The 24,645-nt window shown below is 52.9% G+C and overlaps 11 protein-coding genes across 11 annotated transcripts; 7 read left to right on the top strand and 4 right to left on the bottom strand.

The window, feature by feature from the left end:
• Positions 1-493: 493 nt before the first annotated feature.
• On the top strand, positions 494-2,002 carry PV08_02872 (uncharacterized protein; the record flags this gene model as incomplete). The annotated part of the gene is made up of 1 exon (XM_016377230.1): positions 494-2,002. The coding sequence occupies one exon, from the start codon at positions 494-496 to the stop codon at positions 2,000-2,002; it is 1,509 nt and encodes a 502-aa protein (XP_016238800.1).
• A 1,072-nt stretch (positions 2,003-3,074) lies between these two features.
• On the bottom strand, positions 3,075-4,897 carry PV08_02871 (uncharacterized protein; the record flags this gene model as incomplete). Its single annotated transcript, XM_016377229.1, has 4 exons — positions 3,075-3,786; positions 3,854-4,345; positions 4,413-4,723; positions 4,802-4,897. 4 exons carry the CDS (start codon positions 4,895-4,897, stop codon positions 3,075-3,077), a joined length of 1,611 nt encoding a protein of 536 aa, XP_016238799.1.
• A 585-nt stretch (positions 4,898-5,482) lies between these two features.
• On the top strand, positions 5,483-6,376 carry PV08_02870 (uncharacterized protein; the record flags this gene model as incomplete). The annotated part of the gene is made up of 2 exons (XM_016377228.1): positions 5,483-5,906; positions 5,976-6,376. 2 exons carry the CDS (start codon positions 5,483-5,485, stop codon positions 6,374-6,376), a joined length of 825 nt encoding a protein of 274 aa, XP_016238798.1.
• Positions 6,377-6,498: 122 nt separating this feature from the next.
• PV08_02869 (uncharacterized protein) lies at positions 6,499-7,494 on the bottom strand (the record flags this gene model as incomplete). The annotated part of the gene is made up of 1 exon (XM_016377227.1): positions 6,499-7,494. One exon carries the CDS (start codon positions 7,492-7,494, stop codon positions 6,499-6,501), a length of 996 nt encoding a protein of 331 aa, XP_016238797.1.
• A 499-nt stretch (positions 7,495-7,993) lies between these two features.
• On the top strand, positions 7,994-9,079 carry PV08_02868 (uncharacterized protein; the record flags this gene model as incomplete). Its single annotated transcript, XM_016377226.1, has 2 exons — positions 7,994-8,113; positions 8,324-9,079. 2 exons carry the CDS (start codon positions 7,994-7,996, stop codon positions 9,077-9,079), a joined length of 876 nt encoding a protein of 291 aa, XP_016238796.1.
• Positions 9,080-10,640: 1,561 nt separating this feature from the next.
• Positions 10,641-12,713, bottom strand: PV08_02867 (uncharacterized protein; the record flags this gene model as incomplete). Its single annotated transcript, XM_016377225.1, has 1 exon — positions 10,641-12,713. One exon carries the CDS (start codon positions 12,711-12,713, stop codon positions 10,641-10,643), a length of 2,073 nt encoding a protein of 690 aa, XP_016238795.1.
• Positions 12,714-13,582: 869 nt separating this feature from the next.
• PV08_02866 (uncharacterized protein) lies at positions 13,583-15,501 on the top strand (the record flags this gene model as incomplete). Its single annotated transcript, XM_016377224.1, has 2 exons — positions 13,583-13,764; positions 13,821-15,501. The coding sequence occupies 2 exons, from the start codon at positions 13,583-13,585 to the stop codon at positions 15,499-15,501; spliced, it is 1,863 nt and encodes a 620-aa protein (XP_016238794.1).
• A 2,018-nt stretch (positions 15,502-17,519) lies between these two features.
• PV08_02865 (uncharacterized protein) lies at positions 17,520-18,588 on the top strand (the record flags this gene model as incomplete). The annotated part of the gene is made up of 2 exons (XM_016377223.1): positions 17,520-18,312; positions 18,377-18,588. 2 exons carry the CDS (start codon positions 17,520-17,522, stop codon positions 18,586-18,588), a joined length of 1,005 nt encoding a protein of 334 aa, XP_016238793.1.
• A 1,116-nt stretch (positions 18,589-19,704) lies between these two features.
• Positions 19,705-20,517, top strand: PV08_02864 (uncharacterized protein; the record flags this gene model as incomplete). Its single annotated transcript, XM_016377222.1, has 1 exon — positions 19,705-20,517. The coding sequence occupies one exon, from the start codon at positions 19,705-19,707 to the stop codon at positions 20,515-20,517; it is 813 nt and encodes a 270-aa protein (XP_016238792.1).
• A 767-nt stretch (positions 20,518-21,284) lies between these two features.
• Positions 21,285-22,367, top strand: PV08_02863 (uncharacterized protein; the record flags this gene model as incomplete). Its single annotated transcript, XM_016377221.1, has 1 exon — positions 21,285-22,367. One exon carries the CDS (start codon positions 21,285-21,287, stop codon positions 22,365-22,367), a length of 1,083 nt encoding a protein of 360 aa, XP_016238791.1.
• A 1,015-nt stretch (positions 22,368-23,382) lies between these two features.
• On the bottom strand, positions 23,383-24,429 carry PV08_02862 (uncharacterized protein; the record flags this gene model as incomplete). The annotated part of the gene is made up of 2 exons (XM_016377220.1): positions 23,383-24,345; positions 24,397-24,429. 2 exons carry the CDS (start codon positions 24,427-24,429, stop codon positions 23,383-23,385), a joined length of 996 nt encoding a protein of 331 aa, XP_016238790.1.
• Positions 24,430-24,645: the final 216 nt, after the last annotated feature.

The raw sequence follows: 24,645 nt of genomic DNA, 5'->3' as shown, positions 1-24,645 counted from the left end.
TTTGGCATGATTAGCTTGTACAATTTTCTCAATTTGTGAAAGCGGGATCGAAAGTTATATTAAAGAGCATATCAGACATACTCTTCCATGGAGCAAGTAAGATTGCTTTGGAGGATCATTCAAACTCTCCAAATTGAAAGCGATTGAAGAGGACTCCACCTGGTAGAAGAATATAGAGACAAAGTGAAACAGACCTTCATGCGTGCAGTTTGAAGTGTGCGCCGGCATTCCACGGCGATTGGATTAGATAAGCCCTAATTGCTTGTTAGTCAGAGAAGGAGAGAGTTTCCCAACTGCGGCTATGGAGAGCTTTCACACGCTAAAGATCCGCCTAGTTAGTCGTGTCTAACCGTTTGGCGCCGGTGAGAAATTCGGCCAACCTGCTCAACTAGCCACAATTGTCTTCGCAAGAGTACAAGGCTCTCGTACTCGTAGTTACACTAAACTCGCAAGCTCATCGCCTCTCTATACCTCCGGAACTGTGCAAGTTTCAATGCGGACGGCATCGACCCGCGCGTTGACAAAGTCCAGATGCCTCTTGCCCCAACCTCACACCCCAGTGTCTCAGAGAAGATCCCGTGTACGCCAGCGCTTCGACCTCTCAGCAGCCTCTCGCCGTATCACTACCTCCTCGGCTCCAGCATGGAGTCTCAGAGACCTTCCTGGAGTCTCGGAAGAGACGTCACCGTTGATCTGTCATCTGACCTCAGATAACCCCTACCATAACCTCTCGATCGAACACTACTTTCTGACGCATTCGCATCCCGAATCTCACATTCTTCTATTCTACACAAACAGGCCCTGCGTCGTCATTGGCCGCAACCAGAATCCGTGGCTCGAGACGGACCTGAACAGCCTACGACGGGGACTCGCCCCTGAGCTGGAACAGGAACAAGCTACAGGGTCTATAGACAAGGGGAAGTCCCGAAACGGACAGCTTCACGGTCAAGCGAAGCTTGAAGACCAGCAAAACGGAATTGGCGATGGAAACTCGACACCGGTCGACCTCGTGCGCCGACGGAGCGGAGGCGGGACTGTCTTTCATGACTCGGGCAACCTGAACTACTCGGTGATCGTGCCCAACTCGAAATCCTTCAAGCGCAGCACCCACGCTGAGATGGTCGTGAGGGCGCTCTCGCCGGCAGCCGCAAGCTACGGGTTCGGCGCGATCCGCGTGAACGACCGTAACGACATAGTAATGCAGGAGCAGCAGCAGCAGCAGCAGCACCGCAGGACCGGAGCAGCCCCGGAGCCAGCAGAGTCCAGATGGCTCAAAGTCAGTGGGAGCGCGTATAAACTTACAAGAGGCCGGGCGCTCCACCACGGCACCCTGCTCTACTCCAGCCCGTACATCCACAGGATCTCAGAGCTCCTGAGGAGTCCAGGCAGGGACTTTATCACTGCGAAAGGCGTCGAGAGCGTGCGGAGTCCAGTGGGGAATCTCGTCTGCGCCGCGGACGGGCAATGGACTAGGGAGAGCGTTCGAGAAGACATCACCCGACGCATCGCCCGGGAATTCTGGCGCATGTACGGCGCCGATCGGACGAGGGCGGCCGGCATCAACGAGATCACGCTGGGGTCGGAGCAGTGCGTCGTCGGCGCGGACGGAGACCCCCCAAGCGAGATAGCCAACGGCGTCCGCGAACTCATGTCGAATGCGTGGCGGTTCGAACAGACGCCTCGCTTCGACTTTGCGAGTGGCATGCTCGATGGCGCCGAGGTGTTTTTGACTGCCAACCGCGCCGTGTTGGAGCGTCTGGCCGTGCGGAAGCTTGGCGAAGAACAACTGGTTGAATGGGCCAAGGCCGATTTTGGGCGCGAGATCAAGCTGCACGACCTGCGGAGTTGGCAGTCTTTGATTGGTGGCAGTGGTAGACAGACGGGTAAAATTGACGATGACGAAGGTCCAAGGGTAGAAGAAGGTGTTGGCGTTGGCGTCTCTGATGCCCTCGTAAAGCGAGTCGGTGCCGTTTTCCCACAATGGCCTGCTGTCGACTGTTAGGAGAGTGAAGAAAGAAAAGGCCCAGAATGGTATCGTGGTTGAGTGGTGTATCGGCTTCAGATTCAGAGGACAGCGAGCAATGCGGCGACGATGCCTCCACTTTCATCATCGGACGAGTACGGGGAAAGTTTGCGCCTCATGTATTGTACATATGTATGTATATACTCCGGTATATATTTATATAATCCCCGAACTATCGTCCTTCGCACCCACTCGGCTGACTCATCCCTCGCCGCTTTGCTCCCCCGCTAACGACTATTTAGTCGATTCGCTCCCTCGTCTGCTCTCTCCTGCTCCCTCACGGCTCTGGCGCGCTCCTGGCATGCTGCTCTCTCACGATCCGGGCCTGAGATGCGCGCAATCCAACGAAGAGCCTTGGTTTTTTAGTCAGAGGACTGAACTGCTCTCCGTATTAGCGATGTCGCTACTCCGTTCGGGATGAGTCGCATCAATAAGTTGACCATCGACGCCCGACGTCGACACATGTCCTCCTATCTTATTATTCTTATCCCCACACTGTTCAGAACAGGTATCGGGTGCACCTTAGGTGCTGCTAATTAACAGGATCCACCCACCGCACAGCGTGGGGTGCGCTTGGAGTACAGTAATAAGTTCATTCTCGCATACGGGAACTCTTTATCATAAAAAAAAATTCCCGGCCACGGATAGTGTCATGAACTGGACGACTGCCAAGAAAACCACACCAGCAAAATCAGAGAAGACCGCGGGACGAGGAAGACCGGTTGGCCGACCTAACGTCGAGACGCCGGCGAGAGACGAAAGGTTGATGAGACACGAGCTAGAGAGGCTCTCTCTGTTCACCAAAGGAACACGGAGAGCAAGGAGATAGGATGGCTTCACGCATAGCCCCGCGCATGAGGGACTCTTCCTCCTCTCATGCTCGAAGCCACGTTGTAACCGAGGTTGAGGAAGGCTTTTAGAGTATGGAATTCCAATATTACTTGCTACTGCACTCTGCCTATCTACATAGGCGTTCCTGACAGATAGAAAACCCGAGTCATCATGTTGGACGACCCTTTCCTGCGCGTGCAGCGGTGACTCCAGGACCTCTTCAAATATGTTCAAGTTCGACCACTTGGGTCGTCTCCTTCACTTGGGCAGCATGAATCGTGGTTGCGTTGAGACCAGCCTCTTTCAATTCCTTGTATTTCTTGTAGGAGTTCTTCGCCCAGACGCTAGAATCTTTGTCGAAGAGCAGATCCATGTCTTCCAGAGAGACGCCCTTCGTTTCCGGAACAAACAGATAAGCGAAAACCATGGCGACAACGGTGCAGGCCCCAAAGAAGAAAAAGATGCCATAAGTTATCGACGCCACCATGTGGGGGAGCGAGTACACGACCATGAACTGGGCAAGCCATTGCATGCACACAGCGCACATCATGCCCAAGGTTCTGACTCGGGTAGGCAAGATCTCTGACGAGATAATCCACGGAATTCCGTTCCAAGAGAATCCGTAGAACACCGCGTAGATGTAGACCATGGCGATGGCGCCATTGGCACCAGCGTCTCGGGGGGGAGTATGGTTGAAAGATCCGCTCACTTTAGAGTAGATCCCCAAGTAGAACATGGCAAACGCGGCGCCCACAGAGCCCACCAGCAGCGAAATGCGACGACCGACTGTGTCGACAATGAAAACCATGAATATAACAGTCGTCACCATTTTCACGAGGCCATACACTCCGGTTGCCAGAAGGCCGACTGATGTTCCCGAGATCCCAATGGCTTTGAAGATGATAGGTGAGTAGTAATTGACCGCATTAATCCTAGAATAAGTATTAGACCATGTGTTGGAGGGATCTCTGAGACTGAAAAATCAGGGACATCTCTTACCCGGTGAGGTTCTGCAACAGCATCAACAGGACAGACAGAATGACACGGTTCCTGATTCCCGGGCGAATGATCTCGCGCAACATCTGGGATTTGCCCATCCCTACTCCGGTGAGCTCCAGTTCGTGATTAACGCCTGCTGCCATCTCCGTCAACTCTCGATCTAGGTATTCGTGGTCCTGTGGCAAATTCCTGACCCAAGATAGAGACTTTCTAGCCTGCTCCATCTTGTTTTTGCTGAGAAGCCATCGAGGGCTCTCGATCATGAAGGGCATGAAGCAGAGCAGAAGGCCGGCCGGGATCAACTGTATACCGACCGGAATCCTCCATTGAGCCGGATTCGTCGCGGAGATGTTTTTGTTGACTCCGTAATTCACCCAGAACCCGAAGACGAGGGCTATTTGGAGCATTATTTCAAAGAAACCCACCATTCGACCTCGAATCGAGGCCGGCGAACATTCAGAGATGTATATCGGGATGATTGTTGCAGATGCCCTGTCGGACAACCGTTAGAAGGGAAGCAACATCCACTGAAGTTGGGCAAAGGAGCGGGATTCCGTACCCAATACCCAGGCCTGTCAGAGCACGTCCAGCATAGAGCAGCCCAATTTTGCCAATCAATTGCAAGACGGCACCCAACGAAAAGACGACGCCCGAGACCATGATGATGGGCTTCCGTCCGAATTTCTCGGAGAGAAAAAACCCGAAGATGGCGCCAAAGAAGGCGCCTCCTTGGAAGGTAGACACAATGTTGGAGGACAGATCAAGTAACTCGGTCTTGCCCACGGTGTCGAGACCGTACGAGTGCTTGAATGAGGGCAGCGCAAGCGTCCCGCCAATGAATGCCGAGTCGTAACCATACATTGACGACGCCTACGCAATTCGCAAGGTTACCAACGGCCAAAGACCCCAACTTGAGACAGCACAGGTTCAAAGGAGCTAGAAGCTTACCCATGTCGCTGATAGAGCCAGAAGGTAGATGCGATACCCAAAGATTTCGCGAGGTGCGTCGCTCCTGTCCTCGTTGGCAGCAAAGGGATTCCGCATCGTGCAGACGAGAAAGCTGTGCAAGACAAGCTGTGCAAGAACAGTCTGGTAAGGGTAAAGCAGCCGTCACAGGGAGATAGACGAAGACAAAAACAAAAGGAAGGCACTCGATCCGCATGTGGAGGGAGAGTAATACCCCCTACTCTCTATACATGTCATGAAGGCTGGGGTGCAGCATGGTTATGCGGAGAAAAGCCGGAGTTGGTTTCTTATAGTTTCGTTTTCCATTGGCTGTGAAGACTCGTCTCGCTTTCATCTGTGGAGAGCCGGAAGAGTCATTCTACGCCGACAATTGCATCGGGAAAGCGTTTTGTTGAACACAACTGGGCCGGTGCGATGCAGCGGCGACTTGCCGCTGAGGAGTCCTCCAAAGGTGGAAACCTCGCAATCGCTGAACCTCGGAGCTCGCAAAACCCCAGGTTTTGGCTATCTGTGACATCCGACGCCGGGGGAAGGGCTGTCAGTTCATGACAAAACATTTGTGGGTAGAAAAGGCCATCGCAGCTAGAAGAGAATCTTGCGGTTCTTCTCTCAGACCCTCCTCCGTTCCTTCGACTGCGCCGCTGTAGGCCAAGACCCACCCAAATGGAAGCCGTTGACGAAACGCCTGCTGTGGGACCTTCTCCCGCCCCCCGGCACCCCAACGCCGGTCGTCGACGACTGCAAGGGAAAGTCGCTGCCATTACAGGCGCGGGAGGATCGATCGGGCTTCAGACGGTGGTGCGACTTTTGCGGGAAGGGGCCCGAGTGGCCTTCATAGACATCAATCGTGAGTCTTTTATCGAGGCTTCAGAAGCACTGAAGCCGTTCGAGAATGCCGACATTCTTTTTATCGAGGCCGATGTGGCCGAGGAAACCGACGTGCAGCACTACATCCAGCAGACCGTGCAGTATTTCGGACGGCTGGACTTTGTATTCCTCAACGCTGGTATTAGCTATTCCTCGACCAGTATCATGGAGACCACGGAGGAGCTTTACGAGAAAGTCATGAGGATCAATGTCAAGTCCGGTGAGTTGCTCCTCTTATCTACACTCCCCTCCCTGTACTGGTGTCAAAAGCTAAGTCCTTGGTGCTCAGCTTTTCTCGGGCTCAAGCACGCCGCTGGGGCAATCCGAGACTGTGGCAATGGGGGAAGCATTCTTCTGACTAGTTCGATAGCCGGGTTGAGAGGGACCCCGGGTCTGTCACTTTACAGTGCTTCAAAGTTTGCTCTTCGCGGTCTCGCATTAACAGCGTCCCAAGAGCTAGGTCAATACGGGATTCGTGTCAATACCATTCATCCTAGTGGCATCAACACCCCCATGTTCCTGCAGGCTTGGAGTCCAGCTCAGAGAGAGGAGATGCGCAAAGGGGTTCCTTTGGGGAGATTTGCCGAAGTCGAAGACATCACTGGCACTGTTGCTTTTCTCGCGAGCGACGACTCAAAATTCGTGACAGGGGCGTTCTTGAAGGTAGATGGGGGAATTGTCAGCTTTTAATAATTGGCGTTACGGCCCCTTAGGACAACATATAGAACTCAATCTTAAAAGCAGGAGAAATGGAGAGACTCGGCTGACGAACGAATGAATGAACGAGCGGACAGCAAGATCCATGTCCATACTCATTCCTGAATCGCCCTCCTCACATTTTGCCAGGATTGCCAGGCCCGGGCGGCCATTCTCTCGGGCCCAAACTCTTCCAGGCTGGTCTCTGCCAGAAAGCCCTCCAGCGAAACCCAGCCGTCCCAGCCATAGTCCACTAACCACGCCTTTGCAACTTCGGCCACAGGTAAGTAATCGTCAGGTTCAAGAGGGTATGGGCGTGCTCCCCGAGACCACGCCAGAATCGGATTGTGAATCTCTAACCCTTCGAACAGCGGATCGTCATGCTTCATGGGTGGTTGAAATAGCTTGGCTCCCGAGAATTGGACGTAGAAGAGCTTTTCTTTGGGGCATGTCTTCTTGAATAAGTCCAACGATTTCCGCACGGCCTCATCTCCGCCTGGCAGTTTTCCACCTTCTATCGTAGGATCTCCCCACAGACGAGCATGGATGTGGAAATTATCCAAACAGATCCCAAAGTTGGCGCGGTCGACGGCCTGTACGATGCGGAGACTGTCTTGCCAGAGCGAGTTATGTACACCCATGGCAACAGCTTCGTATGCAAAAGATACCACCTCACCGCCAATACAGCCGATCTCAGCAAGCTGGCGTAGTTCATGAACGAGAACCCTGTCGTCTCCAGTCGAGTTCGGGTCCATCTGGGAGGGCACCCGTATCAGTTTGGTCCCTAACGCCCGCGCAATCGCCACCCACTCTCTGCCCACGTCCAGACGTTGGGCTAGAGTCGTGTTCAAATTACCCTCGAACATTTTCAGAGGATTGAGAGACAGGATTTCAATCCCATTCTTGTGGGCAATTCCTTTGATGAGAAATGCGGCTTGGATCAGCGAAACATGGTGTGATTCCGCAAAGAAGACCAGATCTTTGTAGACGACTTCCACACCTTGAAAATGGTTGGAAGCAGCTGCCCCGAATTTGCGCTCCAGGGTGTGAGAAGGGTGTTGACCCAAAGCCGCTGTGCCCACACACAACTTGATCTTGGGAGAAAGTGGCATTTTCGTCTGCGGGAGCTATTGTAATACAATAGTAGAACTTTCATTGATTGCACAGGCCGGTGTTCGATGTCACCCGCAGCTCTAGGCTTTCAGCAAATTCACGGCACCTGCTAGTCTCGACGCCCGGTTGAGGCGTACGAAGAAACAATAGAGGTTCCGTCCGTTAAATCGCTTCCTGCCTGTGGATAAGAGCTTACCCGTGACTGAAGCCCCGGAAAGACTAGTGGAGCATTGTTCGTTTAGCATGATTCTGACCATGTTTTGGTAGTTCGACAGGACCCAATCGTCGAGGACAGATCTCGAATAGTGATGTCTCCTGCACAGCTGAGTATCCAACCGACAAAAAGTGCCACACATCTCCTTGGTACATTGTTCACATGCCGCTGCGAAAATCGAGACACCAATTCTTGAGCTTGTCCAAGGTCGCAGTTAACCATGGTCCAAGGAGTAACTGCCACTCTGCGATGGGGGATCCTAGGTGAGTTCGGCCAATAAAACCATGCTCCAGCAATCTCTAGAAACTAAACAGCAAACTGACGGACGGATTTGCCAAGGTACTGGAAGAATATCCAGTAGATTTGTGGAAGACATTGTAACGAACCCTCCGCCCAGCCCCGAAGTAAAGCACGTTATCCAAGCAATCGGATCGTCTAGTATAGTGTCACGATCGTGACCTGGCTGGCGCCAAGCCTTCCCTTCACTGAGGCTCTCGACGCGCACCCAATACCGCGCCCCGAGCCCTAACCTCCTTCATAGTCCTTCGTACTACAATTTATTCCTTTTCAACACCTAGTTGTGATATATAGAGAAGGCCCAGAGCTTTGTACAGCAATTCACCCCATCTTCCACGCCGCATCTCTACGGCAGTTATGAGAATGTCTACGAAGATCCGGATGTTGACATCGTATATATCGGAACTCCGCACTCGTTTCACCACAGAAATGCGCTGGACGCCATCCAAGCAGGAAAGCATGTTCTGTGCGAGAAGCCTTTTACGCTCAACCTGGAGCAGGCTCGAGAAGTGGTTGAGACTGCACGTAAGAAGGGAGTATTTCTCATGGAAGCCATGTGGACGCGGTACTACCCGCTGACAAGGGAATTGAGGCGGCAGATCCACGAGGAAAAATTGCTGGGAGACGTCTATCGGATGTTTTCTGATTTCGGCCTCGATTTGGATATTCCCAGTATGCCGCGTGACTCTCGTTACGTACAGCCATCACTCGGTGCGGGTGGTCTGCTAGACGTCGGAATTTACTCCCTGACCTGGGCGTTGCTCACTCTCGATCCTGGTGTCGGCGTGGGAGCCGAAATGCCCCGGGTCTTAGCCGCGCAGACGATCGAGTATAATGTTGATGCGACCTCATCAGTCATCCTTCAATTCCCGTCCACAGGTCGTCATGGTATCGTCACATGCACCACAAAAGGGAGACAGGATCGAGAGTTTATGCGTGTCGAGGGGCCGAAGGGCGTTATCAAAGTCGAGGGTTCGATGCCCTCGTCGCCAGAGTCGTTTACTTTTTACCCACGAGACCCGGCAGGTGAAGTCCGCAAGTTCTCGTTTGAGAAGCCCGGCTGGGGGTTTTGATGGGAGGCTAATGCATGTGCGCTGGATATCGCGGCAGGTAAAACACAAAATTCCACCATGCCGTGGACAGAGACTCTGCGGGTGGTGGAGATCCTGGACGAGGTCAGAAGACAAGGTGGTGCGAAGTTCCCGCAGGACAAAAATTAGAAAGAGCTAGTTATTTGTAGTACCACAATATCAACAGGGTGTCGCAGAGGCTGATAGCGACGGATTTACTCTCTGTCGTTCGAGCCTCCGGCGGACGGGTCGTCGCCCCCGGTTTCCTCATAGCCAGTATGGCTGGTTGGCCAATTGAGCCGGCCAAACGGTCCAACTGGCCGAACTGATCACGTGATAAGGCGGCAGCCTTGCCAATGAGGCTATGCTCCTGGTTTCTGGCTCACCTGCCCCATCTTGGCGGCCGCCACTAACTACCTGAAGGTAACTTAGGTCGCACTTCCTAACATTTCGGTGCATTTACGAAATGGCACGCACGCCAGATATCAAGTTATGAGCTTCGGCCTTCTCCCTCACAGCTGTTCTTCCGCCATCCTCATTGTCTCCTTCTTCAGACCCGATCGCCTAGCCCCGCTCACTAGGCTCGGGATTATTTAAATTTGCTAAGCCTCTTGGATTAAAATATAAACTAATATATGGCTTTAGCTAAATATCATTCTGCAGCGAACTTTATAGAACGATGGCCGGTATTATATAGATATCTTATATATATACCTCGTAAACAATTTACTCATATAGACCGACGGTAGGTATCCTTGATAACCCCAGAGTGACAGGTCAAATGCATGATACGCTACCTAGCAGGTGTCTATCTATCCAAGCGGCGTAGATTCTTTTCCCTTCAAGAGTTCACTACCTATCGTTCGTACGTCACCCACTCGCTCCTCCTGCTGGTCCTCTTGGTGGCTGCATCCGCTGGCTCGCTCGAAAGTATACGCTAATCAATCACTTCAAGTACAGTATATAATCTAAGCATGTCTCTGCCTACCTACCTAATGATAGGCATCGAGCCACGTTCAATCCCTTCGCCTATAACAACGCCTGTTCCCAATTTTTATGCCCGTACCTTCGTGAATTCATCCTTTTTTCAAAATCCAAATATCTCGTCTCTCTATCGTCCCCTTGTGCTTTTTCGAGCTTGTACGTTGATGCTCCGGACAAAGTGGCTCGGCGGACAGTTGGCGGGAGTTCGCTGATATTGACTGGACTGTGATCTAGCTCGTATACCATCACATTTGGGGGTTCCAGATGAAGAGATCAATCCTCGATATCGTCATGTCGTCGTCGGCGTTGATGGGTTTTTGGCCTTTTTGGCTGTCAATAATGCCATGTAAATGTTATCCCTTGCCTTCCGAATGGTCGAACGGGATGGCCTGGCTGTGCTCCAAGGCGATGATCTGTGTTTGCTTGCATGATCGTAGTTGATTTTATCGACCACAAAGACAGATTCAACAATGATACATTTTACATCATCTTCGAAACCACCTGAGACGCATGTAGTTGTAACTACCAGACACCATCAGAAAAAAAGGAAACAAAACTTGTCTCCCTGTACAGTCATCGCTCAAGCCATGCCAAAGACCACATCCTGACCAGATGCACTGATAGCGTTGGGATCAAACAGATCCCACCCAGCGACGTAGCCCTCGGCCGAAGCCGATCGACCATCACTCACGCTGAAGTCTTCCCAGTTCAACGTGCCCATGTCGAAAGACGGTAGACCCTCACCGTCAAAGGACCGACTGCCGAACCGCAACTTGTCCAGCTGCGACGGGCCAGGATACAACAACCTCAACAGCTCGGCGTCTTGGGCCGGGCCGAACGACGAAAGAGAGGGGGCTCGGTTTGAAAACACTGACTCCAAGAGAGGCCCGAGCAGTCTCTCGTAGACGCCGGCGTAGTTTGAAACCTCGTTCCACCCTTGGGCGGCGAGGGCGAGGAAGTTCGACGTAAAGACCTTTGTCATTTCGAAAATTTGCTGGGCGCTGAAGCGCGCCGAGATGGTGTCGAAGCCGTGCCTCAGACAAAACAAAACGACCATGCTGTTCTCGAGCACGTGGTGCGCAATGAGCCACGACCGCCGGTAGAAGCCCGAGAGGATGTGGTCGCGGAGGTGTTTTGCGCTGGAACAGGCCGCCTCGAATGCCACCATCAGGCTGCGCGGTCCGGGCATGGGCACCCGCGGAGATGGACGGTGCAGGTTCGTCAGACCGTGGGCGAGGGTGAACTCCGTGAGCTCATGTCCGTCGTTATAGTCCTCGTACCACGCTTGAAGACGACGTTCCATAAGAACCAGCCAGTCCTCCCAGCTCTGGCCAGGCTCCAAAGGCCTGCCTTGGAAGTGCACCTCGACCATCGCAGACTGCAGCCGCCGGAAGTGGATCCAGCGCAGGTTGTGCGTCTTGGTCTCGCTACCCGTGGCGTCGATGCCCGAAGGGTGGATGTGTCGGTCGTCCAGGATCGAAGGGAAGTGCGCGTCTATGCTCTGGTCCGGAATGGACAGCGGTCGTTGCAAGGCGGAGCAGATGGCCCGGTCGAAGTTGTAGGCGCACCAGAAAATCCGGCGGCGCAGATCGAGCGTGAGCTGGTCGAACTGCAGCGCTTCGGGAGCCTCTCGGTGCAGGCCGAGTTCGAGACACGCGCGCATTGCGGCACCCGTCAGCATCCACACGTTGGCCAGTCGAGGATTAATCGACGCGTATTGGAGCACCATGAGCGTGACCTGGATGCCTGCGAGGTCGGAGGGGATCTTGGCCTTGTCCGACATATGCTGGATGCCTTCTTCAAACAACGAACTCGAAAAGACCATGTGCTTGGCTTCGTGGCCGGTGCGGGCGCTGCCCAGAGTGGCCGAAGTGGAGAGCATGAGGTACACGATCAGGAAATCATACGAGGGCGCGACGGAACGTTGTCGCTCAGGCATCTCTTGCAGGGTCTTGACAACGCGGTCAAGTTGTTGCCAGAGTGAGGGAGCGTGGAGGACAGGGAAGATGGGGTAGACTCGGGTCATGTACTTTTTGATCAGGCTTCGCACGATCGGTGTGGGTATGCTTTTCAGCATGGCACAGCTGACTTCGTTGTTTGCACGAGAAAACGACTTTCTGCGAGCTTCCCTCGGGCTGCCTGAGGCGATGGCGGTCGACGGAGTGAGGCTCATTCGGACTCGTGCTATCAGGTCGGTTATCCCGGGTCCTGTCGGGAGTATGGCGAATATCATGGCTTGGATCTCGCCGCAGCTCATTACCTCATCGCGAGAGGTGTCTTTGACGGTTGCTGAGGGGCCCTGTACGTCGACCAGCAATTTCGGGGTGTCCTCGAGTTTCGGCAGATCGAGAATGGACAGCCCATTCTCCTCGAGCGGGATCCCGTCGTTGGTGGGCATGCCCGCGAGAATGTCTGAGGCATTGAGTTCCTCGAGGTGACCATTGCGAGCAAGTTCACTTTCAATTTTTGCGATTTCCGATTCAAGATGCTGGACGATGCTTCGTGGGATGTTTGGATCTTGGTCTTTCGAACTGAAGCCGGTACAATCTGATTTCGCGGCTATGCACTGGCCGCACGGGATGGCGCGATCACACTTGATCTTCCGGCGGCGACATCGCGCGCAAGACAAGACGGAGCGACGGCATTCAGTCATGTTTGCTGGCTATGGTCGTTCTTCTGGCTCATGACACTGCATTGATCATGGACGAATTTGTCTTCGACATCGATTTCAACAGGGACGATGATGAGGTGGCGGGATGCTTGTCTCAAGGCGGATTATGCACGATAAAATCTGGCCAGTGAGCCTAAGGCTATCAGTGACCCCTCCCGGTGAGATTGTATTGGTAATTTGGATTTCGCTGAGAGGCCGGCCAGTTGGTGGAGAACAAGATGCAGAGAGACAAAGAGGCAGAGATAGCATCCACCCCAATTTAGGAAGGGGAGAACGGGGGGTTGCAGAAGCGCTATAGGGCGATGCAGGGTTCGTTGGTACCTAAAGGCCAGGTAAGTTTGGGGAGGTGCCTCAGCGATAGCGACGGGAGGTTGAGGGCTCGTACGAAAACTCCGTACTGGTTGTTGAGCCTGGCGCCCCGTTAACCGGGCTCTGTGCGCAGGTGGCATGGTGCCTTACCCTAGACTGCCAATGCCTGCGCCGTAGAAGAGAGGCTCACTTCGTACACATCGCACTCCATACCCACAGCGAAATCAGCGATCAATACCTCAGCGAGGCACGTTTTCCTTATCGCCCTTATGCCCCGCCCCAGTTGCCGGGCCGGCAACATCGTACTCGTATCTCTGTCTTTCTCTCTCTCTTGTCACCTTCTTCTCTTGGATTAATGTCCATCTCACCTCGTCGCACAGTCGCGGGTCAGGCTCTGAAAGGGCGGGTATGAAACTGTTGACGGCTGAGTTCCAGGAGACTTATATACCTGTGCGAGGCTGTGCCACTAAAGCGCACATGTCCTTCATTGTTCTTTATTGACCTTTACCCCGGATCGGACTTTGGCTGTTGCAATACTCAGTATGGAGTTTGATAACACGAACATCTCCGAAGCAGATCTCACACGTCTGTTGCCCACTTGCCAGAGATGCCGACGCCTGCGAAGGAAGTGCGACACGAATCTGCCAGCTTGTCGATTATGTCAGAAGGGAAAGGCGGAATGCACCTTCTTTGACCATGCGTTGCAGCAAACACTGCCTCGAAGGTGCGTTGAGAGAACCTGACCAACGTCGAGAGCCCGCCCACTGACTTCCACGACAGCTATGTTCACTCCCTGTTGAACCGCCTGAGTCGACTGCGATCCGTTCAAGCGACGGTCAATGGGTCCGTGGAACCACTGGACGCATTCCAAGTCGGCCAACACGAGCGCACGACATCAACAGCTTCATCGCATCTTGAGAATAAGCCACCGCAATGGGGAACTTACACCAGCGAGCTGTCCTTCGACAAGCACTTCATCATCGATCATGCCAATCCCACTTGTTGGCAGTTTCTCGGCAGCTCCTCCCCGTACGCTTTGGTGGTTGAGGTGCTTGTTCATGCTCAGGCAAAACTCGGCCCCATGGTTCACAATCCAGATTATGCCGGCCCGGAATTTTGGCTGAACGCCCAAAGCACCGAGGTTGCAGAGCCAGCGCAGCCACGAGCGACTCCATCTCGGTCAGAGATTGAGATGTTGGTCAACCTGTACATGGCAACCACCAACATCCAGATGGCCTTCTTCGACCCCGATGATATTGCGCTCGAGATTGACACCTATTTACGCCTCCACGGAACTGGTGGAAAGTACCTTACTGGCAAAGATGCCCACCAGTTCTTCCGCATCTCCATGATTTGTGCCATTGCCTCCGCAAACAAGGCAAGACACCACTCGGCTTATGACACCGAGTCGATGTCTTACTATGCCGACGCATTGCAGTGCGTGGAAGAAGTCACTTCAGATGTATCTGTGGACGCGCTGCAGGCTTTGTTACTGCTCATTTGTTTTGCTGTCTTTCACCCCAGGAAAGGCGACTTCTGGAAACTGTTGGACTTCGCCTGCCGCTTGAGCGTGGAGCTCAACCTCCATACCGAGACCAATGACGAATACGAAGACGAGAAGATCAAAAGGAGGCGCAGGTGGATATTCTGGGGCTTGTATTGTGTCGAAAGAACAATTGCTCAGCACCTTGGACGGCCGTCGGATTTGACCGAAGAGATCATCACAGCCGAGTATCCAGCGACCTTGACAGAGTCCACGATTGCGAATCCCTCCTCATTTCAATTGATTCTTATCTCACACTTTTACCGTCTCACCTATCTTCGCTCCGAAATCTTTCGAGAGCTCTACCTGCCTGCCCTGGCTCCCGACCTATCACGTCTATGGTATGAGCAAAGCCTAGAGCAGATTTTATCGTGGAGACGAGAACTGCAGTTCCTCGATTCGTCGATAGGCATGGGTAGTATGACATGTGAGATGAATTTCGAGACCTCCATCCTGTTCCTATTCCAGCCGTTACTCCTACGCGCGTTAGCAGCTACCAAGGAACCAATGTTGCCTCACGAAACAACCGAGATTATACCTCGAGAAAGCTACCACTCTGCTGTCAAGGTGGTTGAGTTTTATAACAAAATTCTTCGAGGCGCTGAAGGCACTCCCTGGGGCATGTACCCAGTCACCATTGTCTCGGCACACTACATACACCAAGCTACTATTACCATCATGGCTCATTGTTTGCTTGCCATTGATGGGCGGCTACCTGTCGTGAGCTTCTCGCGAGAATTGAGCGGGGATGCGGAAGGACCAGTGGATTTCAATGGTATCCACGAGATTTCAGGAACGTGCCTGATCCTGCTAAATACATTGTCCAAACGATGGGCTGGCATGGTCGGCATACTTGATATCTACAAAAGCTTACAGGCCCAGGTCCTACCCATCATGATGCGGAGCGGGCTAGGTTAAGGGACATATCGTGCACATGATGGCGGCATAAATGTGGCATCAAAGCCCGTCGCCACAGCTTGTCACGGTTTTCGCCGGCCCACCATTTTTGGCCTACGTAGACCGATGTGACTCGACCTTGATAAGCTTGGCCTAGCTTGAGAAGAACAGACTATCTTGGGATAGTTAGGCGTGTTGTCTGACGTAGGAAAGTTTGCAAGAATCAGGTTGAGATGATACGAAAACACTCCTTTGCCGTTACGGAAAGACTATGATATTTCATTTTAAGAGAGATGTGGGTACTGAAATGGGTACTGGATATTCATCGCAGCGATGTTTCCGTGAGCAATAGGTCGAGCTGGACGATGTAGATCTTGGGTGTGTCATCGTCGAAGTATAGTTCTATTATTGGTATTAGACCCAACAACATGCTTGGTTGGTCTTGTTGGCCCATCGTGTAGTCGTTGGCTTCAAACAGAAGACAGGTCCTCGAACCATGCTCCATAGGTAGCTTCAAACGCGTACCCTCGTCAACCTCAATTTCCTGGGTCTGAGGGTGGACATCAATGTTGAGGACCTGCTACCAGGTCTGGGTGGTCTCGTAAACTTTCATTTTGCTCCCTGGCTCCTTACGGTCCTCGAAGGTCCTCATCGGCCAGATACAAAACGATCCCCAACACCCGGCCAGCAAGGTATGAGAAAGCAATATTCAAGTGACCGACACATTACAGTCAAGAGACACGAAGACAATTCATAGCGTCCTCCATACAACCAACCAACTCAACAGCACGACAAACTCACCTTCATATTCACAACACAACTAGAGATCACAAAAGCCTTCATACACAATCCAAATCGAACGAAGTAGGTGTGATGCCCTCCTGAACACATCATGAACACCACTGACTCGTGAACAGCAGACTCTCCAAACCAGAACCATGGCCGTTTGCACACGAAGCATGACCGCTGCGGCAAAGAAGTCGGCCAAGCCAAGAATCAAGCTCACCCTGAGGAGGAGGAGAAGCGTCGAGATCAAGCGGGAGAGATCGTCGTCGCCGGCGGCGTTGACATGGAAGGGCACCAGGGTTAGGTTCACCATGAAGGATGGTAGACCAATCCATTGTGTCGTTGTAGGTTAGCGGTAGAGACGGGACGCAATCGGTCAGGTGGAGGACTGTGGGTGTACAAGTATTGTGTGTGGCAGTGGACGCCACCTGTACGAACAGATATTGGGATCGGGATTGGGACAGGGTTGAACGTCTGAAAGCTCCCGCCTGTGCAATGAATATTGATTTTGAACGAAGGTGCTAATCCTGTGCCTCCAAGCCTCCTCGTCATTAACGTTGTAAAGAAGACCTACCTACTGGTGCTCGTAGTACTGTCGTCGGTGGTCGCGTGTCTCGATCTGTCCTCCACTGGTGGTGGGCGCATCGTGGCGATAGTCATGATGCTCCGATATCGTACTTCCACCTTGTCTTTTCTTGACTCATATTAGGACTCTCGCATAAATGTTGAAGTCCTGGTGAAAGCTGGATGTAGACAACAAAGGGGGTCTCGACTTGTCATATTGAAGTTCTTCAGCAACGAATAAGAGGAGATGAAGAGGCGATCACTCATCGCTGGGTGCGTCACAGCGCTAAGCTGCAAAATGTGGGTTGATCCGCCAACGGGCCGATGGTGCATCCAGGCGGCCTCTGGATCTTCGGGCATCGGCTACTCAAGCCTGAAAAAGGGCGCCTAGTGAGCCCCAAGTGGCCCCCTCAAGCTATAAAGCCTCTCAAAAGATACGGAAAATGACGAACGCCGAGGGCATTCCCATGCCCAGAACGGATACTCCGTAGCAGTTCACTCATTGCTACCCCCGTACCGATAATCAATCCTGCAAGCACGCTCCACAGCGCTAGATTTCCTGAGCTGAGGTTTTCTTTTCATCCAAGGATAAATAGATTCATGAACGAAATCGACAGTTCATCCTGACCTCGATCTAACTATTATGTGAGATTCGTCCCAGCTTGGACGCCACCCCTCAAAGCCCCGTCATGGCAGGCTTCTTGCCCAGCGCTCTCACCATGCTCGCGCACGAGTCTTCCAGTGTACCTCTCTCCACGCGCGAAGCCCTCTCCGGTATCTTTGGCTCTATCTCGCTCGCCTGCTGGATTTTCCTCCTCGTCCCTCAACTCATCGAAAACTACCGCAACGGATCCGCCGAAGCCATCAGCCTTGCCTTCATATTCGTGTGGTTCATCGGAGACATTTGCAACCTCGCAGGCGCGCTCTGGGCTGGTCTCGTGCCTGTCGTTGTTGCGATCGGCGTGTACTTCTGCATTGCGGATGGCGTCTTGATCGCACAGTGTCTATACTACGGGATCAAAAACAAGAGAAGGGAGGCTAGGGCCTTGTTGGCCGCAAGGCAATCGTCAGCAGGGGAACCTTCAGAAGACGAGCCACTTCTGCGCCGCGAGAGGACAAATAGCCTGACGATCCCGGGCTCGAGGGAACGACGCAGACGGAGCAGCGCGAGCTTGAGACGCCGTCCGAGCAGCAGCGCCCAAAACGACCATCTCGCCAAAATCCTCGAAGAAAGCGACGAATCTGGCACCAGGTTGTGGTTCAAGAACGTGATGAGCGTCCTGGCCATTGTGGTCGTGGGCGCAGCGGGTTGGGCCCTGGCGTACGAGTCGGGAGCATGGAAGCCAAGTCCCACGTCGACTGATGTCGAAACGCAAAAGACGGCAGCTGGCGCTCAGGTCTTGGGATATGCGAGCGCCGTGGCATATCTAGGTGCGAGAATACCGCAGATCGTAAAGAACGCGAGGGACAGGAGCTGTGAAGGTAAGTCTTTTCAAGCACTACATCTATCGCGTACTTGGGGAGCGTGCTAACAACATTGGGACAGGGCTGTCGCTCTTGTTTTTCATCCTCTCGTTAATGGGCAACCTTACGTATGGTGCAGGCATTCTTTGTCATTCGACGGAGCATGAATATGTCATGAAGAACCTGCCGTGGCTGATTGGGAGTTTGGGCACGATGGTGGAAGATGTGACCATATTTGCGCAGTTCCATATGTACGCTCCCAAAGCTGGAGCGCATGAGGAAGCCGTGGTTTGAGATTTGGTTGGTTTACAGTGCTACGATTGGGTCTGTCTGAGTTTGGGAGGAAGAGCCTGACACGGGGTCATCCACGAGATTGTTTACACATCCAGGAACAGCACGAGCACACAGGATCATGATGCGGATGTTTAAAAAGCGGGAGTGCGTAGTAATATGTCGCAACGATCTGAGTAAGACTGCATAAGGGCTTGGTCACTTATTTCTTTAGGCCAGTCGAGCTGACACAATATGTGTTTCGGTTCTGATTGAAGCATGAGGATGACCTTTTTCAGTCATATCTAGTAATCCAGATCCGGCGACTTCTAAGCCGGCCTAAATACAAGATGGCATGCTTATACCTCGCATAGCCTCGGCGGCGAGGTGGTACTCAGTATGTGTGACCAGTTGGTTATACAGTGTTGTGCAGGCAATTTTGGACGGATTAGTAAATTGTACTGTACTCCTACAACAGGGGTTGCATCGCGCACTTCCGGGTGGCAGTTGCAGATGGCTGAGAGAAATGCAGGGATTTGCGCCACCCGAAACTGAACGGTTGTGAGATCGGCACGTGATCGACTCCTTAGTGAGACAAGGCAGGGCCATTGGCATCAGTGAGAGAGGCCGGAATGGAGAAGTTTAATGTTAGTTGCACGGTGAAAATCTCGCCCGGCAGAGGCGCCTGCACAAGTGCCTAAGAAAGGCCGCGAGTACAAAGCAACCAAGCAGCCTAATTAACCGCAAACTAAGCCCGAATCACTCACACCACGCTGCTGTAGGCTGCGACCTTGTTTTTCTCTTCCTTCGCCTCACGACTGTTTCTCTCTCTCACGCAGCCCTGCTTTTCAACCAATCCACGTTCCACCCCCATCGACTTTCTTTTCTTCTCGCTTCTCTTTGTCTTCATTGTCTCATTCATCCTCTTTTGTACCAATTCTTCTTCTCACTCAAATCCCTTTCTTGCCCACTTGCGGTCATTTCGGATACCTCGGATCACGGGCCTTTCGTTTACTTCGACCTGACGACGCTCGCTTCACTGCACGTCTTTGTTTCAAGCGCAGGCCACGAACTGCAAACAGATCAGAACCAATTTCCACCTCTCTTCTTCCCTTGACCTCATTCCCTCGAGCCACCAACATGCAGAAAATATTCTTGCTCCTCTTCTCGATACTCTTCGTGTCGTGCGTGTCTGCCGATGCCCTGGACGACGCAATCGCCCTCTTCAAACGTCAAAGTGTTGCATTGTCCACTGGCGGCAGCGATTCTTCGAGCCCATCTTCCTCACCGACATCCAGTGAGACTATCTCCAGCTCCGAGTCTTCGACCCCAAGTACCACACCTCCGTCCAGCTCGCCCTCTGTCACTGATGAAACCTCTACCATTACGACAAGTGTCAGATCCACAACCTCGACTGTCACCGTAGAGACAACGTCGACGTTCACCCCCTCATCAAGCTCTTCGCAGTCATCCGAATCTTCCAATGAAACTCCCCTGACCACTTCGAGCACCTCGTCTGCGTCTCGGACGTTGATCACCACTTCATCCTACTCTGAAGTCGTCACTACAATCACAAGTGTCAAAGGAGGAAGCACCGTACACGTTACAAGCACAGGTAGTAGTGCTTTCCCTGTCACGACAAGTGTCGACCCTGCCTCTTTGACCAACGGCGGTAATGGCAACGGCGGCAGCTCCGGTTTGAGTTCAACGGCCAAGAAAACTATTGGTGGCGTTGTTGGAGGTGTTGGAGGAGCTTTGCTTCTTGCCGGGCTTGCCTACACTGCCTGGCGTATCTGGGGCAAGAAGAAGACCCTTCACGACGATGATCTCTACGATCCCAACGTCAACCAAGACAAATTGAGTGCCACCACTGGATCTGAGAGCACGCCATTCCAACGAACCCTGGACCAATATCACTCTCCTGGGCCAGTCAACACAGCTTCCAACTTTTAACCCCCAACTATGCATGGCAGCAGTGTCGGTCCTTGACCATTACGACCGTCACGAATCTTGTTCTGTATTTAGCGAAAAGGGACGGCATCAAGTTTTGTCGCCCTACCAGGCACGTGAAGCAGGCGTTGCACCTAGGAATTGGGACCGTTGTCTCCGACGAGGGATTTTATCGTCGATGTATTGAACTGAGCGTAATTAGTGCTATTGCACCCCAAAATGGCCAGTCCTTTCCACACTGTGTTTTGTACATAAAGGATATTGCCTGGAATGGTGTGTGGTTAATTGGCTAAATAGAAAGAAAAATGAAAACCAATTTTTGATGAAATCGACTCTCCTGCTTTATATCGTCTTGTACCTTGCATGACTGGAGGCCTCCTGGTTTCGTCTTGGGCTGCACAAGCAAGGAATATACGAGAGATGACATTATTATACAGTAGGTAAACCCTCGGTAGCCGTTGTGAAGACCCTGATTTTGATGCGATGAAAAAGAACCCATTAGGACGAAAATGGCTTAGCTCGGGATGGTGTCGCGTCCAAGTAAGGCCGGGGTTGCGCGCTTTTGCTACCGCGTCGTCATATCGAGGCGCCCGACTCGTTCGAACAATCTGGGTAATATCGACCATTCTCACTCGCACGACGTTGTTCCCGATTCTCGCATTTCCATAACTTCCTCCCCCGTGGCATTGCACTGCAGATGTCGTAGCTTTGAACAATTGTGCAGATTCGTACTCAAGTCGATTATCGACACTTGAAGGGGATCGAAGACGATGTTCTCGACGCAACTCACGCCACAATCCATTCCGAGTCCCAGTCCCTTCTTCGCCGCCAGTCGGCCGTCACAGCCTCACTTCTATACACCTGTCACCCCGTCGCCGCTTCGGACGTCGAGGAATGCAAACCTCATGCCCGTGAGCCCTGAACGCGAAGGCGGGAATCCACCTTCCTCTCCGTTGAGGCTGGGAAGTTCGCCGCTGGGGAAGTTTGCGGTTGCCGAGGAGGAACAGAATGAAAGCTTGACATCTCATCGCACCTCTGGACTCTATTTGCAAAAGACCCCGGAAGTGTCGAAACAACATGCAGCGGCCCTGACAGGGAGTGCTGCCGGTGTGCTAGCCACGCCTCCGGACTCGACACGCTCGAAGACCGGCTCCGGCGGCAACGGCCAGGCAACATTCGGCTTTCCAAAGACCCAGAGCACTTCGGCATTTTCAAGTCTAGCAGGCTCGGCGAGCGCCAAGAGAAGCACTGCCGGCACGTGGGAGGGCAGAGCACAAAGTCTCGGATCTGCCAGTGCGCTCGCTCGACACGCGGCGCAGGGCAGGGAACAGAAGAAGAGCCAATTCCTCGACCGGATACGGCGGAGACGGGACGACGCACGCAGTGAGCTGGTAGGCGATCAGGTGCTGCGCATGGACTTTGTGAGGGAGCGAAGGATATGGGAAGACGAGATGAGAAGACGGGCGGCTGCAGAGGCCGGCGTCGATGGGGTTGGAGAGGTCGACATTGACATGATGCTTGATGACGAAGAGCATGCCGCAGATGAGATGTCGCCGACAGAAGAGTTTGACCCGGAGCTGGAGTCATATTACGATTATCAGACCGGTGACTCGCTCGGACTGGATGGCTCGAGAGAAGGCCGAGGTGGTGGTCAACACGGCGATGACTTCCCGCTGGGTGAAGACGAGGACGAGGACGATGAATATGAAGAGGTGTTTCGAGAACTCATCCTCAGAGATCAGTCGCAACGAGGCCAAGGCAGTCCGTTCAACCACGGTGCTGGTGGAGGAGCCGGGAACGCTGGTGCCAGGGGTGAGCAAGAGGAGTACGATGCTGGTATGGATCTTTCTTGAGAACGCAATGGTTTGATCTACGTCGACAAGCTTGCCTCCCGTCGTTCCTTTATACGAACCCCGAGGGCTAAGTTGTGACGGCAGGCATGTTTAGATTTGTCGGAGTCTGACTGTCTTGAGAGTGAGAGTGTATGATCATGAGCGACCTCTGCTCGGTACTCAAATTGTTTGTATGGCTCTCTCGGGATGATGTTATGTCCCCCGATCTGACTACAACGACGGTGACCATGTCCTTCCTGCGATGAACAAATGAACGACAATCAATCACACATGCATAGATTTGCCTTTTGTGAAGGGCAGTGGGGTCTCGGTCCCATACGTATCACTTATTTCGAGTACGAGTACATACGTAGACGTTTGGCGCCGTGGTACAGGAGGCTCCCGCGAGAAATACCTCAAATCAATCACGATACGGTTCAAAGGTCGCAACATTACGAACATACATGCACACATACCTGTGTAGGCATTGACGACTTTGGACGTTGTGAGATCTCCCACGATAGAATCCTTGCAACGTGCCAAACCCGAAAGGGGTGCCCGGGTCCGGGTCGTCCTGGAGAGAGCAATCAAGATGTAATTTATGGGTTTTGCGCATCCCTGGTGCTCGAAGACCAAATATCAGGTAGCTCCTCCCAATTGCCAGCCTCGGGAGCACCGCGAAAGGTTTACCTCCCTTCGTCGGAACCCACTTCGCACAAGACGACTTTTACGACGGCAAGGACTGGCTTATGAGAGCGGCCTCACGCAGAGGATCAGACGAGGGAGTTGCTCGGGTGCGATCGCCTGGGGTGTGATGAACATCAAGAAAAGGTCTACGAGTGGAGCGGAAGGAATTCAACAATGCGTACCATACAACCCTGTTGTAGAGGTGAGATCCTTCGTCGTTGAGATTCCATCAGTCCGTCTATGCTATTATACAATGTCTTCGTCACCCCTCAGTATCCTGCAATCTCTTCATCACTCCTCAATATCATACAATCTCATCGTCACCCTTCAGTAGCTTACAATCTCTTCATCACTCCTCCTCAATGTCATACAAAGTCTTTATCGCCTCGTAGCTTCCTAGATAGACACCGCCACCGACACCTGCAGCTATGCAAGTCAGGAGAGAGCCTCGGAACAGCGCTGCCCATCCTTCACGACGGACGATATCTCTCGCACAAGCCAGCACGTTCACGTCTGCCGATTTTGGCACGGCTGGCCTTACACCGACACTTTCTACTGTAGCGATGGCCGCTCGAGACTGCTGATGTTCTACCGCACGGCCGGCCGCGAGTCTCAGCCTGAGAGTGACCACATCTGCAGGAACAAAGATCCACGATGAGAAGCTGCCAGCAATGGCGCCGCAAATGGCACTTGTCTGCACGTGCTGGACAAGGCCAGAATCCCCCACCTTGCGCTCGTCGTGCACGAATGACGACGAATGTTGCTTGAGCCCCTCGTAGATCGAAAACATGAGGCACGTATGGGGCAACTGAGCTGCCACCAACACGGTGTAGCCTGCCCATAGTTTGGACGGTTGTCTGCCGAACAACTTCAGCAACTTCAGCAACTGCGCCGCCGTCGACCGTGATAATTGATTGGCAGGCTGTTGAGAAGGTATCCGGGTAGCCTGGGCATTCTGCTTCAGAACTTGGGCAGGGTTAAGGATGGCGCATGCGAGAAGTTCGCCTGCCGCGCTGCCGACCGCGTAGTCGACTGAGTGCGGTAAGCTGCCAAGGTGTCCGGCAGCGCGGGCGTTTGAGAACGCGACTTTGACGGAATCGTAAACCGCAAAGAAGACGACTGATGCCGGTATGCTTGCGACCACGGTAGGGCCAAAGCCGCGATAGAGACGGTGGAAGAGATTTTTGTTGTCAAATGGCCTGGAGACGGTGCCGGCTCGATGAGCGGAGACGTTCCCCGACTGTATGCGACAAATAACTGTGTCCAGAGGATGGACTATGCTCTCAGTGAGTGCGGCAGCACCAGCTGCGGCCTAAACAGCTTCAGACTCTGTCTTCAAGATGGAAAATGCTCTCCTGCTTACCACACTCAGCGCCATTGCATCTTCGGCAAGCATGGCTGCTATTCCCTAGAAGTTATCGCATAAGAAATCCGTCGCTTGCTTCCTCATTGCCAAAGTGTTGACTTCAATTCGGAATACCAAAGAGTCCCTCTGCCGGCGTTCTACTTGAAAAAAAAAACAAGGGTTTCTGAAGATCTGTGACGAAGCGTGAAGCTTCGACGAAGGGCTGGTGCGATATCGTTGCTAATTGTATGATCTTGAAATGAATGA

This window comes from Exophiala spinifera (assembly GCF_000836115.1).
Source record: "Exophiala spinifera strain CBS 89968 unplaced genomic scaffold supercont1.2, whole genome shotgun sequence".
NCBI classification, from domain to species: domain Eukaryota; kingdom Fungi; phylum Ascomycota; class Eurotiomycetes; order Chaetothyriales; family Herpotrichiellaceae; genus Exophiala; species Exophiala spinifera.
This window is presented reverse-complemented; position numbering and strand designations above follow the sequence as displayed.